Source organism: Suricata suricatta, chromosome 14 (genome assembly GCF_006229205.1).
Source record: "Suricata suricatta isolate VVHF042 chromosome 14, meerkat_22Aug2017_6uvM2_HiC, whole genome shotgun sequence".
In the NCBI taxonomy this organism is placed as follows: domain Eukaryota; kingdom Metazoa; phylum Chordata; class Mammalia; order Carnivora; family Herpestidae; genus Suricata; species Suricata suricatta.
Window position 1 is genome coordinate 55,091,961 of NC_043713.1, and position 15,451 is coordinate 55,107,411.

At 43.2% G+C, this 15,451-nt stretch overlaps 1 protein-coding gene across 1 annotated transcript in view; it reads right to left on the bottom strand.

Annotated features, from left to right (window-relative positions):
• LAMA1 (laminin subunit alpha 1) overlaps positions 1 to 15,451 on the bottom strand; it is a 144,110-nt gene that overhangs the window by 51,060 nt on the left and 77,599 nt on the right. The window contains exons 27-33 of the mRNA XM_029921582.1: positions 15,087 to 15,214; positions 14,299 to 14,419; positions 10,657 to 10,794; positions 5,268 to 5,389; positions 2,978 to 3,064; positions 2,490 to 2,683; positions 1,895 to 2,037 (exon numbers count right to left, since the gene is read on the bottom strand). Coding sequence (XP_029777442.1) covers positions 1,895 to 2,037; positions 2,490 to 2,683; positions 2,978 to 3,064; positions 5,268 to 5,389; positions 10,657 to 10,794; positions 14,299 to 14,419; positions 15,087 to 15,214 — 933 coding nt within the window. The remainder of the gene's footprint in view (positions 1 to 1,894; positions 2,038 to 2,489; positions 2,684 to 2,977; positions 3,065 to 5,267; positions 5,390 to 10,656; positions 10,795 to 14,298; positions 14,420 to 15,086; positions 15,215 to 15,451) is intronic.

Below are 15,451 nucleotides of genomic sequence, written 5' to 3' on the forward strand. Positions count from 1 at the left end.
CTTAAGTTCAGTATCAGAGTCATGGAAGTTTTAACTATAATTACTGGTATCTTAAAAAACAAAAACACTTACTAGGCAGAAATACAAAGTATTATGTAAAGAAAAGCCTTTATGATTCCCAACAATTAAGTGCTTGATTCATGCGAACACTCCTCTCATCATGTTACCTGCCTGATCTTACTCAAACCTTACAACAAGCCTCTGAAGGAGCTGTTCTTTTGTAGGGTCAGGGGAGTGAAGGAAGCTGCCCCCCAAGGTGGCTGTTAGGGAAACAGTGGAAACAATGGAGGGTTTAAGAGTTCACCTGCGCACTTTACATAAACATAAAAAGGGACTTAAAGAAATCGACAAAGTGGTTTAAGTAAGAGCAAGTCGTTCCAAAAGAGTTGAAATTTACATCAAGTACTTCCCTTGCTTGACAAATTTAAACTACTGCTACATTGCTAGAGTCCACACTGACAGGAAATGATATTTACTGATTTTGTCTATAGTGGTGGAAAAGAAACTTAAACACTGCTTTTCTTGGAGAACTTTTTCATCTTTCAAAAACATTTTTATTCTATTTCAGGAAAAGTAATAATGTGAAAACACGTCTCCAAGAGTTCCCTAATCTTTCTTTATGGCCAATGTCTATAGAGAAAAGATGGATGGTTGAAGCAGCCATATTCACACACCCCCCTAAGCTTTTATCTTAAAAAAGGCACTCAGGAATGAGGGTCCTTGTCATTACCACCTGACACAGTAAATGGACAATCCAAAGCTCTAACGTGTAGGTTTTAAGCAAAATTAAGAATTGCATTTTTGGGGCGCCTGGGTGGCTTAGTCGGTTAAGCATCCAACTTCGGCTCAGGTCATGATCTCGCGATTCGTGGCTTCGAGCCCCGCGCCAGGCTCTGTACTGACAACTAGCTCAAAGTCTGGAGCCTGCTTCACATTCTGTGTGTGTGTCTCTCTCTGACCCTTCCCTGCTCGCGCTGTCTCTCTCTGTCTCTCAAAAATAAAAAAACATTAAAAAAATTTTTTTAATTAAAAAAAAGAATTGCATTTTTTCCAATTGGAATTAAAAACGATTCAGTAGCATGCTATCTACTAAGCCAATTTCTTAACTTTCCATCCCTTTTTTGGACCCAGATCCTGTCTGATGAAACATAAAAGTATGATTTACTTCCAGAGATGTTTATATACCCTTCTGGGGAAGAGACGCTTATGTGCCCCACAAACCCAGCTAAGAATAATACATTTACAGAAAACAGTTGACTGTCAGCATATTCCAGCATTAAAGAAGATACTGTCTAGGTTTATTTCCTGTATCTGTTTTAGGACAGCTGCTTTCAAATATCCAAAGGTCTGTCGTAAAGACGTGTAAGTGGACTTCTCTTATCACAAAAGGCAGAAGGACCATGGGGGAGGAATTTTTAGGGAGGTATTTATGGAACAAGTTAAACATTTACTTTTTATTTATCTTTTTAATTTTAATTTAAAAAATTAATGTTTATTTTTGTGAGAAAGAGTGCGAGCGGGGGAAGAGCAGAGAGAGAGGGTGTCACAGAATCCGAAGCAGGCACCAGGCTCTGAGCTGTCAGCACAGAGCCCGATGCGGGGCTCAAACTCATGGACCGCGAGATCATGACCTGAGCCTAAGTAGGACTCTTAACCAACTGAGCCACCCAGGCGCCCCACAAGTCAAACTAAAATTTAGAGTGGTCCCATAAGGGAACAGGTTAGCGTGTGGATGATGAGGTCCCTATCACACTGTAGGAAGCCTGATGCTGGGCATGAGACTCCTGCACTGATGAGGAAGACAGACAGAATGACAATGCTGTGCCCCCACCCCCGACTCTCCCATCTCTCAGTGATGTACGTTTCTACCCATCTCCATATTCCCAGTACCTACCTGGAGGTATTCTGTTGTATTTTCCAGGTGTGACAAAATTCCAGATGGGACAGGGATAATGCCAGTGAAGTTCACAGAAAGGACTGTGTCCCCAATATTATCTAAGTCATTCAGCAGCACACCCACACAGTCATCATCACAAGCTAGAAGGAAAAGAAAGTTGAAGTTGACACACATTTTCTCCTGGATCTGCACGAGCCATTCTGCCATCATGACAGCCACCGGCAGAGAACACCCCCCACCACCTGTGTGATGGGGGAGAGGCAGGAAGTACCAATCCCCTATTCTCAGACGCTGTCTTTAAGCCTCAAATCAGATCAGTGACTTCCCTGGGGTCACACAGAACAACTGATGCCCACATGGATCTGAGGCCGCTGCATGTTTCCTTCTGCTGCTCCAAACTTTACAGTGCATCGGCTCGTCTTTGACTTGGACCAAGGGCAATGAATTCCCAATGTATTTCCTCTCAGAGCCTGGTCTGTCATATCCTCAGAGAGCTCAGACACACCTACTGTATCCTACCAATGCCATAACAGGGAAACATTTGCACGAGAGAGAAAAATCTTTGAACATTCAGAGGAGGAACAATACCCACAAACACAATCTCTTTCCAGCAGAATGTGCCTCGGTTCGCATTCCTCGCATCGGAGCCCTGTGGCGCCTGGCCTGCAGACACACTGTCCGGACCTGCGGTCACAGTCGCCATGGACAGAGCCACTGGGGCTGCAGTCACACCGCTGGCATGTGCCACCCAGCGCTCGAGGGTCCCCATGATAGCCTGAGGAGCACCTGCAGAAAGGTACACACAGTAGTATCAAGACCAGTAAGTCAGTGTATCACATGAGCTCTTGTTCAAGAACAGTGATCACTGCTGTCGAATAAAATACAAAGAACGTGGGCCGGTTTACCTCACTCTACATGTTGTGTAGATGCTGTTTTGGAATAGAAATAAGGTCCTGTATCGGTCATGCACATCCACACTGATAACGTCTCCCAAATCATGTTAGTAAACACACCCCGTACGCATAAACGGGGCAGATGTACCTAGCAATTTCCACGCGTGGTCACCGACCCCCCGGGTACCTTTCGCAGTACTGTCCTTCGTAGCCCGGACTGCAGGCATCACAGCGGAAATCGTGATCACCTTCCAAGACACAGGTGGGACTAAAACTAGAAGAAAAAATAATTTTTTGAATTCTCAGATCTACAACTTCAAATCTTTCCTATGGGACTTACATTACCCTGAGGATACTCCCTATGGGTCTGAAGGTTAAGTGCTTACACCAGACAACCTTCTTTGGGCTTAAAATCTATTGAGGGGCAAAAGAAGGAAAACAAACACGTGATCAATACTATTGCACGCATCTCTCGTATCCAAAAGATACTCATCGCACACCGGCCAACGACAACTGTGTGTGCACAGAGGCGAAGAATGGACAGATTACAACGAATCAGTACGCTTGCATGCATTACAATGAATTAGTCACCAAACAAGAAAGCCCTCCAGGTGAAAAGGGACTTGTTCTGAAGTTGAAGAGCATTATCATCTGGCTTATTAGATGGAAAGGGGACTGGAGAGAGCTGTACAAGACCGTGAGCAAGCATGGGAAGCTACAGCCTGACCAGCGCTGGTGGCTGGAATGGACTAGAAAGGAGGCAAGGAAGAAAAGCAAGGGAAGGTCTGCACACAGGGGAGGGCGCCATCTGGAAATAAACGAACCCAAAGATAGGGAGCTGTGCAAGGGGTCATTAGAAAAAAAATGACAGGGCCATTCAAAATTTGATAATCCTCTCAGATCTCAGGGATTTCAGCTTTTGGCTACCTCTACAACCTCTGCCTCCACATTTTAAATTACACATGCGCCTTGCGCCATCTACAGGCTAAAGTGGGTACCTGCAACCCGCTGGAAAAAAGCCTCTGGGGTAGTCTGGGTTTTTTTGACCTTTCGGAGTTTCTGGAATGAGTGATGGGGTTCTGGGTTAGCCCCATTTCAGTTCAGACTTATTTTTCCTCCGTATAGACTAAAGGAACAGGCTTACTGGAAACAAGATATAAGCAAAGTAAAGCCTGTCTGTGAGGGTCTCTCACATGCAGAGCTCACAGAGATGTCCACACCATGTCTCTTCCTACCATTCACCCTGGGGGTGGTTAGAACCTTTTTAGATTGAAGACATGAAATTTCCTAAAGTATGCAATGTGAAAACTAGAAGGTGAAACATGGATATGGAAGGAGCTATCCATATGTATATGGGTACATATGTAAATACGATTTTTTTCTGATTTTTTTCCAAATTAGCATATTATACAATCAGTTACATAGTTTAATTGCCCATTTTTCCAATTCAGTACCTACAGATATACCTTATTCCTTTCTCAGTGTTAGTACAATATTTCACTGTAAGTGTGCACAATATATAAAAATCAGTGCCCTGTAAGTAGGTATTTCAGTTTCCCCTGCAATTGCATGCACGTATAAGCAATGCCAAAATATCTGTCTTTGCACACACGTGCAAGTATTTCCATTGCTCTGAAGTGGAATTAAGGAGTGGAATTATAGAAGTGAAATCAAGGAGTCAAAATTTATATATATTTAATGCAAAAATTTCACTATAACTATAAATTTTAGGGTGCCTGATAGTTCAGAAGGGAAGCTTCTCCTTTGGTACTCCACCAAGTACTACTTCCTTGGAGACAATAAAAGAAGATTCAAGCAATGATTAAAAAGAAAACTTCATTTTAGTCTACCAAAAGCTGGTATTCGATCTGTACACATTCCATGCCTTGTCAAATATTCTAAGCAAGGATGAGATGTTATTTATGAATTACAATTTCACATAAACCAAAGAGGTCTCCTAGATATTGCAATATCCATGTCAAATCTCTGGTTCCTTTTGCGTTCAGATAATTCTAAGATGAGCATCATGAGTTCAAGGCAGAGGCTAGGCTCGATCTCATGACTGGAGCACTTCTGCATTTCACTGGTTCACTAGCATATACAAATCCTACCCGGCCCCCGGCCCTTACATTAAACAGGAATGGAATTCTTCATATCGATATTCGTAACATTAATAACAATTCATCTCCAGGTATGCTGCATACAAAGGTTGGAGGCTAAAATTCTTCAGAAAATAAAACCTGAAAGTACTTCCTTTCATGGCTTCCCTTCTAAAACTCCAATCCCAACACAGATACTTTGCTTTGGGAAAGATTCTCTTCAAATGCTGTAATAATTAATACGTTCTCTGAAAATCAGCCTTTCTCAACACACGGAGGGTAGCAGTAGTTAAACCAAGAGCCTGGAACCCGAGGCCAGGGATGGAAGCAGCCCCAGCTTCAGGGTCCAGGTGAGTGGGGGCACCTGTGTGGGCTCACCTGGCGGGTGGGCTGCGGGGACAGGCACACACGGAGCAGTCGCGGGCTGAGCCAGTCACCTTCCCGAAGTACCCAGGGGCACACACATCACAGTGGTCACCAGCGGTGCCATGGCTGCAGTTCTGGACCGCCGCGTTTCACAAGGAGGGGAAAATAATGGGTAATTGTTAGAAATCTTCCTTACCCATAATACCTAAGCAAGCCACTGTCAGGTATTATTATTTATTATTATTGGAGGAAGAGCATTTTCTGTCCCATATATATTTTTTTAATGTTTTTTATTTATTTTTGAGAGACAGAGAGACAGCACGAGCAGGGGAGGGTCAGAGAGAGAGGGAGATACAGAATTTGAAACAGCCTCCAGGCTCTGAGCTAGCTGTCAGCACAGAGCCTGACGCAGGGCTCAAACCTACGAACCATGAGATCATGACCTGAGCCAAAGCTGGACGCTTAACCGACTGAGCCACCCAGGCACCCCCGTCCCATATTTTTTTAATATTTATTTTTATTTTATTTCGAGAGAGAGAGAGAGAGAGAGAGAGAGAGAGAGAGAGCCAGTGGGGAGGGGGGGGAACAGAAAGAGGGAGAGAGAGAATCCCAAGCAGGCTCCAAGATGTCAGCACAGAAACCGACACAGGGCTTGATCCTACAAATCGTGAGATCATGATGTGAGCTGAAATCAAGAGTCAGACACTTAATCGACTGAGCCACCCAAGCTCCCCTCTTCATAGTTTTTAAATCCTGGAAATGCTGCCCGCTCTAGTCTGCATTTGTCATAATGAATACAGCCTGGAAACTAGTAATACATTCTTCTAATGGAAAACACACACATACAACATGTATACACACGCAAGGCTTCTAGAAGCAACCAACTTTCAGTTCCTTAAAATACGGATCTAAAATATATATTAACTCAGAAAAAAGATTTGAAGCACATTGGTTTTACACAGAGTTGGGGTTCACTAATCCCACACGAGGGGTTGAAAGAACAGAAGTGAACATATAGACAATTTAGGAAATGGGAAAGAGGGGTGCCTGGGTGGCTCAGTCAGCTAGGCGTCCGACTTTGGCTCAGGTCATGATCTCACTGTTCATGAGTTTGAGCCCTGCATTGGACTCTGTGCTGACAGCTTGGAGCCTGGCGCCTGCTTCGGATTCTGTGTCTCCCTCTACCTCTGCCCCTCCCTTGCTCACTCTCTGTCTCTCAAAAATAAAAATAAAGCTATTAAAAAAAAACGGAGAAGAAAATGCTGAGTTTTAGGGCACCACCAATAGTCTTGCAATAAGCAAATCATTTCTAGTTAAATTTTATGTCATCATTTTGATGACATGACTTATGATCATACCATTAAAAAAGTTTTTGAAGCTAAAAGAGCAAGTAATTGTTGACATCCATTTCCAAGGTGAAATCTGCTTTGGCCCAGGTCCATCCCTGTCTGCCCAGGCCCCGGGCATGGGACTCCGTGTGGGATGTAGGGACAGAAAGGCAAGGTGGGTCGCACTGGCAAACAGCAGCTGACTTTATTCTCGGCAGCCAGAGAGGAAATACAAAGACACCTTTTCAGATGTCTGAAACAGTACTTTTAAGATCCTTTTGATTAAAAAATATTCCAGTATTTTCTGTTTTAAAATTAGAGTCCTATTTTACCTGGGGAAAGTAGATTTTACAGGGATCCCTGTGGCCCCTAAGAGCGTTCTCTCTCTCTAGAAGTAAAATCTGCAACCTTTCTCTTAAAAAGAACATGTGTTAAATACTTGTTTTAATGATACACAATATAAATCTGATGAAGAATAAATAGAAGATGGTGAGCAAAGGTTGATCAGATTTCCTGGTGTTCACTGCTGACGCCACTCCAACATTAAAAACTCCCCAAATCCACAATGGATTGTGAGCTTCCTGATTTTCAAGCTCCTAGAGAAATGAAGACATGCTGTCCCCAAAGAGTGGCTGGAGTGAGAACCTGGTCACGTCAACTGATCTGTAGGACGAGTTACGTGCTGTGGGAACTGCACACAGAAGGCTGGTCAGTTTTTCAATCGTAAGAGCATTTTAAGTGCTCTCCCCTGGAAGGCAGAAGCCAAGGAAAGGAACTCCCAGGACACCTCGGGGGTCCTCAGCTCCCCACCCCTTTCCAGGTCACCTGTCTGACCAATCATTTCTATGATACAATCAAAGTCCCAGTGACAGGAAGAGGGGGGAACATTCTATAGGCTGAGTGACAAAATCAGATCCAAAATGGTCTTGACGCCCACTTACATAATAATCCATAGGGAGTACTTAAAAGAGATTTTGTCAACTAGAAATGCGCTCTTGCACTCAACCATGAGAGACCTCACAAGATGAAGACTGAAGAGGAAAGATAAGGCCCCACGTTCAAAGAGCAAGGACTCGGGTGTAAAACACCGAGTGTAAGCGTCTTAGTGTCTAGTCAGCTCGGCAGAGGCAGCAGTGACCAGGCTGGCAAATCCCACGGGCTGCATTCCTGGGCCACCTAAAGTCAGAGAGAGAGGCCCCACCCATACCTGGAGCAAAGGCGCTGGGCTCTGGGCACGATACCCTAACCTCAGGATGGTAAATGGACTCAACCATTCCATAGAAACAACAGGCATATAAACTAAAGATCTCTGACCAGGAAGACTGGAGATTCAGGGCCTTTGATATGTGGAAAGAGGAATTTAATGCTTTACAAGTTATTTCTTAAAATATTGCCATCTTTCATGACCAAATTTGAACTAGTGGTTGGTCTCAATGGCTCCAAAGATTAAAAGTGCATCTATTATAGATAGACAAGCCACTAAATTCCAGGTATAATCAGGTCTGCCCAAAGAGGAGTTGAGCTGCTGAGGGAGTGAGCTCACCATTGCTGGAGGTATGTAAACATCCATTAAATGCCAGCTTAGTGTGAATGTTGTAGTTCAAATGTAAGTCATCTTGGAGCATATGTATCCATTGTTGTGGGTTACAAAATTTAACAAACCCAGGTGAAAGCTCTTGTGGGTTCCAGGTAACATCTGGCAAGCTTTTCTTCCCAGAGCAAGGAACCGTTCAAAAGCTAACTGTCGTCTTCACTGATGCTGGCGACACTCTTCACCACAATCTTTCCTGGAATGGGCTGAGTGGTCTCCATTCTTTCTTGGGTACAAATCAACAGGTCAGTTGCTGATACTAGAACTTTGTTCTGGTAGGTTTGGGCCAAGAAAGGCAGGGTAATAATTTAATGTTCTAAGAGTATCTAATTTTGTTAAAATAGTTTGTGGTACCAAGGAAAGATGTGGCATGAAAGGACTGATCAACTTGAATAAACATTAAAAAAATTTTTTTTTTAATTTTTGAGAGAGAGAGAGACAGAGCACAAGGTGGCGGGGGGCAGGGGGTGGTGCAGGGAGAGGAAGATACAGCATCCAAAGCAGGCTCTAGGCATCCTAGCTGTCGGCCCAGAGCCCAATAAAGGGCTCGAACTCACAAACCACCAGATCTTGACCGAAGCTGGTTAGATGCTTCACAGACTGAGCCACCCAGGAGCCCCAGAACTGACAGACTTCTTTAAGTGTCCATGAGACCTTTGTCCCCATGACTGGCCAAGGGACCTTCCCGCTAATTGCATCTCGATTTAAGTTGCCTGAAATCAATTCTCCTTAAATCCTTAAATGAGATTTTCTCATTTTCTCCATTAGGACCTTACTGTTGCCTGGAGCATGAGCTGATTAAAGTGAATAAAATTTTTTTAATAGTGTTGCAACTATTTGCATCTTCATTAAGTCCATTTTACCTGGTAGAACTGGAATAATTCCTTAATTCCACATATATAATGGAGTCGGCAAAGGTTAATAGATACCTTTTTAATTGAGGGACCTTCTGCTGTGCTTCAGCAGTTCAGCTGCATCCCCAGTGCAAATAACCTTTAAAGGCCACATACGAAAAACGTTTCCAAACAGAGAATACAGACCTAGAGTTGCTGCAGGCCAGTTGGGAGCCTTCTGTCCTACCTTCTCGGTCCTGTTCCTTGTGACTAAGTCACCTGGGAGCACTCAGGCGTACCTTTCTTGGCAAGCTGCTCATTTCTCTTCAGTGAGTTATTTTACCAGAGGTAAGTCAGTCTTGGCACAATTTATACGAGTAACCAATGTGTCTCCAAGAATTATTATTTTAAAAATGAGATTTCCAGAGTAGGGAAAGAACATCAGATCATTCTAGGTTATCAATAAGGCCTTGTCAGCTTCAGAGAAATCACAGAAACAAGAGTTTGCCCTCAGCAAGGCCTCAAGACTTCCATCTGGCCCATTTGTTCTTTTTCAGTGATCAGAATTCTCCTTAGGTTTTGGGACCAATCTTGGTCTAGGGGGTTAGAAAGAGAACCACAGGCCCAAATGGCACTGCTTACGCCAAAACACCAAACTGGGCCTCGTACCTAGCCTGACTGCAGTTTCAAAATCCCCCCAAAATGTATTTAACCAATTAGCCAGGACTTCACTGATGGCACCAGTGAGAGAACCTGTCAGTGGGCCCTTCTCTATTCGGAAAAGGAAGGAGGAGGAGGTAATTAGCCTCCTTAGACCCCCTACCCTTCCCCCTAAGGGAAAGTGACCTTGCCTGGAGCGATCTTTTCTTTTTGAGAATAACTTCCTTGCCCCCCCCTCCCTCCTAAAAACTTTGTATTCTGTAGAACTCCGTGGAGATCCCCTCTGCTTGATAGATGGGTTTCTGCCCAATTCCCAAACCCTCAGTAAAGGCAGTCATAGCCTCAACTTCTGAATTTTGAATTTTTTTTTAACAAGGGAAAGGTATCAAAGAAGTAAATGCATACTAAGACATCCAAAAAATACGTATTATTAGTTTTTTTTAAATTTATTTTTGAGAGAGAGACAGAGCACAAGCACAGGAGGGGCAGAGAGAGATGGAGACTGAATCTGAAGCAGGCCCAGAGCCCAACACGGGGCTCGAACCCACAAACCGCAGAATCATGACCTGAGCCAAAGTTGGATGCTTAACCGACTGAGCCACCCAGGCTCCCCAAAAATAAGTATTTTTTTAAATGAAAGGAGAGAAATAAATGTGCAATATCTGCATTAATTTATTTTAAAACCTCCAGCAGACTCTCCCAATTCGAAGACACAAAGGTCGCATCTACTTTGACTACAACCACCAGCACTGCAAGTACACATAACCAATTCCCCAGTTGATACCCACAAACAAACTCACGGAACTAAAACTTCTAAAAGATTTTGCACTGACAGCATCAGACTCCTTAGCCAATAAGCCTTTTGGAAGGACATTTACGTACGGTTTACACTAAACGTAAGCTCTCTCTAAACTAAGAAACTGATAGGACTCTGGGCCAGAGATCCCAAGACCCGGGTCTCCTTTAAGAATGCACACAAACACACATACCAGACACTTCCCGGTCTCGGGGTCACAGGCATCACTGTGGTTGTTGCAATGGCAGGGCACACAAGGGGCCAGCAGAGGCCGGTGTGCTTGGCCACCACCTTGTGGGAGCTCCCCTCTGTGGTAACCAGGTGCGCAGTCCTGAGCGGATGCAAAAGGAAATGAACATGATTAAACAATGGGTGAAGGACTCTGACACCAATTCCACTTCTGATCCCCAGCTCTGCTCAGTATTTCAGGGGCCAGCTCTGTTGTGTGTGTGTTTTTCCCCCCACCAAGCAATGTTTGGACCCAGTGGGGTGTCCTACAATTTAATTCTGACATGGCCTACCTGGAGGTGGTATGAGAACTCACAGGTTAAGGGCTCAGTTCTAGAAGTCTGCCCTTCCCCCCCAAGTGCAAGTTGTCACAAGTCCAGGCTGTCACCTGTGCTTCTGACAACCAGCTACAGATGGGAGGTTCCAACAACTCCCTCCTGCAGCTTGATTAATTTATTTGCTAGAGTGGAGCCAGAACTAGATCACAGGCTTATGATAAAAGGATGTAACTCAGAAATAACCAGATGGGAGACATATTGAGGGCATGGTATGGGGAAGGGGCTTGGAGCTTCCACACCTTCTCTTGGCTCTCCACATGTCACCAACCAGAAGGTTATCTGAACTCTATCCTTTTGGCTTTTTTAAAAAAAATGTTTATTTTTTGTGAGAGAGAAAGAGTATGAGTGATGAGGAGGCAGAGAAAGAGGGAAGACAGAATCAGAAGCAGGCCCCAGGTTCTGAGCTGTCAGTAGAGAGCCCAACACGGGGCTCGAACTCACAAACTGTGAGATCATGACCTGAGCTGAGTTGGACACATAACCAACTGAGCCACCCAGGCACCCCTATCCTTTTGAGTTTTTATGGAGTCTTCCTTGCATAGGCATGACTGAGGAAATCACTGGCTCCCGGAAACTGATTCAACCCCTAGCCCTTCCCTCTCCCCTGAGGGTAAGACTGAAAGTTCTCCCACATGGTGGGTTCTTCTGGTGACCAGCCTCCATCCTCACAAGACCTAGGAACTTTCTAAAAGTCACCTCATTAATATAACAAAAGACATATTTACAGATCTCATCACTTAGGATGTTCTAAGCATTTAAGAACTCTGTGCTAGGTGGCATAAAAACAGACATTCAGATCAATGGAACAGAATAGAGAACCCAGAAATGGACCCACAAACATATGGCCAACTAATCTTTGACAAAGCAGAAAAGGGTATCCAATGGAATAAAGACAGTCTCTTCAGCAAGTGATGCTGGGAAAACTGGACAGTGACATGCAGGAAAATGAACCTGGACCACTTTTTTTATACCATACACAAAAATAAACTCAGAGTAGATGAAAGACCTAAATGTAAGACAGGAAGGCATCAAAATCCTCAAGGAGAAAGCAGGCAAAAACCTTTTTGACCTGGGCTGCAGCAACTTCTTACTCAACACGTCTTCAGAAGCAAGGCAAACAAAGCAAAACTGAACTACCATCAAAATAAAAAGCTTCTGGACAGCAAAGGAAACAATAAGCAAAACTAAAAGGCAACCGATGGAATGGGAGAAGATATTTGCAAATGACACATCAGATAAAGGCTTAGTATCCAAAATCTATAAAGAACTTATCAAACTCATCACCCAAAAAACAAATAATCCAGTGAAGAAATGGGCATAAAATGTGAATAGACACTTCTCCAAAGAAGACACCCAGATGGCCAACAGACACATGAAACGATGCTCAACATCACTCATCATCAGGTAAATACAAATCAAAACCACAATGAGATATCACCTCACACCCATTAGAATGGCTAACATTAACAGCTCAGGCAACAACAGACATTGGCAAGGATGCGGAGAAAGAGGATCTCTTTTGTACTGATGGTGGGAATGCAAACTGGTGTAGCTGCTCTGGAAAACAGTATGGAGGTTCCTCAAAAAATTAAAAATAGAACTACCCTACGACCCAGCAATTGCACTACTAGGTATTTATCCAAGGGATACAGGTGTGCTGTTTCAAAGGGGCACATGCACCCCAACGTAACAATAATCAAAGTATGGAAAGAGCCCAAATGTCCATCGATGGATGAATGGATAAGAAGATGTGGTATACATATATACAATGGAGTATTACTCGGCAATCAAAAAGAATAAAATCTTGCCATTTGTAACCACGTGGATGGAGAACTAGAGAGTATTATGCTAAGTGAAATTAGTCAGAGAAAAACAAATATCATATGACTTTACTCATATGAGGACTTTAAGACACAGAACAGATGAATATAAGGGGAGGGAAGCAAAAATCATATAAAAACAGGGAGGGGGACAAAATATAAGAGACTCTTAAATACGGAGAACAAACAGAGGGTTGCTGGAGGGGTTGTGGGAAGGGGGATGGGCTAAATGGGTGAGGGGCAGTAAGGAATCTACTCCTGAAATCATTGTTGCACTAGATGTTAACTAACTTGGATGTAAATTAAAAAAAAGTAAACACATAAACAAATTAAATCTCCAATGGAATTCATCAGAAAATGACTGTAGGATTACAGTTATCAGATTATAACTGAAAAATATTTATTTTGAATTGTCATTAAGATCTCAAAGATAATTTTACGTGAATCATATGATGTCCAAATTATATCTCAATAAAGCTGTTACCAAAAAGTTAAAAAAACCAAATAAATAACTATGCTAGGAATAGGAAATAAAGACCAAATATATACTTCTTCTTATAAATCACAGTATCACAACTTGAATAAACATTTCTCCAAAGAAGATACAAGTGGCTAATAAGAGCCTGAAAAGATGCTCAAGCTCACCCGTCACTAGGAAGCTGCAGATCAAAACCACCATGAGACACCACCTCACACCCACCAGGATAACTACCATCAAAAAAACCAGAAAATAATCAGTTGTCAAGGATGTGGAAAAAGTGGGCCCCTCATGCACTGTGGATGGGAATAGAAAATGGCACAGCACTGTGGAAAACAGTTAAAGCAGAACTACCACAGGACTGAGCAATGCTACTTTTGGGTATAAACCCCAAAGAACTGAAATTAGGGTCTTGGAGAGATACTCGTGTCACTATCACTCACAACAGGCAAAACGGGTCAACCAGTGTTCACTGACAGATGAATTACCAAGCAAACTGTGGTATATGCATTCAGTGGAAAAAGGAAGCAAAGTCTGATACATGCCACAGCATGGATGCAGTTTGAAGACATGAGGCTGGCCCGTCACACATGAGAAATACTGCATGATTCCATTTAAATGAAGGACCTAGTGTGGGTCGAATGCCCAGAGACGGGAAGGTGACTGCAGGCACTGTGGGGACGGAGACGGGGGAGTTCCGGTTCAGTGGGTACAGAGTTTCAGTTTTGCAAGTCAAAGAATCCTGGAGGCTGGTTGTACAACAATGGGAAGGTACTTAACGCCGCTGAGTGATACACTTAAACATGGCTAAGAGAGTAGAATTTATGTTTATGTGTATCTGACCATAATTTAGTTTTTGTAAAGAGAAAAATGATACAATACATACAAATTCCGGTCATCACTCGGAGTGGCTGTAACAAGCGGATTTCCATTCAGAACCAGGTAGTGGGTCGTAAGCACCATGTCCCTACCTGACAGGAGAACCCCGCTGTGCCAGGGGGACAGAGACACTTCTCTAAATGGGACGCCATCTTCCATCCTGGGGACAGCTTTTCCACCTTTCTGCCAACCTCCATGGAAATATTCGAGATTCTGTGAAACCATGAAGTGCGAGAGGGGACATTAATATTTAAAAAGACACATTCTAGAGACCTCGCACATCACATAATGAATTTGCTCTATGTTAAACGAGAGCTTTTCTGCCGGGTTGGGAGCAGCTCCTACACGATTGTAAAGGGAACGTGTGAAAGCCCATCAGTACTGTCGTCACATGGTGAAGGTCCCCAGCTGCCATTCTAGACCTTACAAGTAATGTTCCAGGGAGCACACCTACAACAATTCCGAAAGTACTAGTGTGGCCAAAACTTAGCAGCTTTCTTGATGGGATCAGTACTAAATGAGCAGGTGACAGCATTCTTGATGGGTCCTTACAAAGAAATGTCATTTCAGTTTAAGGGCAGAGGATGGCAGAACTGTTTGTTTCGTCTTTATATTTCATCCTCAGCTAAGATTTCACCATTATCTACCTGTATTTTATATCCATATTAATTGGAGGATGGATAATTGAGGTCCTTTTCCACACATTTCACAATATTAACATTTAACAAAGTTTTGGTGAGGAACACAAATATATCTAGACATAGGAAGTAATAAGGGTGAATTACTTCCTAAACATAGGAAGTAATAAGGGTGAATCAAATCTCTTCAGTTTGGTTTCAAATTTTAAAAAATCTGTTTCATTCTAGAAGATTCTAAGTACCTGCTTTGCTGTAATCCTTGACCATAAGATGCTTTGATGAGGATGTACTCAATGTTGCTTAGAACAGACATAAAATCAGAGCGTGTGACAGGTTTTTCAGAAACAGAGTTAAAATATCTCCAAAAATTCTGTGGGGGAAGAAGCACAATTCAATTACATTCAGGCTACAAATCCTCAGGGGCTTGTAAACTTACCTATTCTTTTATAAATGTCTCCAGAAGTGAGCCCAGTCCCGTGCATGATAGCTGTCCTATCACCTCCCAGGGTGGCAATGACACCAGCCTCATTTGTCAGCAGACAGCTGTCACCCATAGCAGGTGAACAGTGAACTGCCCACAGACCTCTGCCAGGTGAGGGAGCACGCA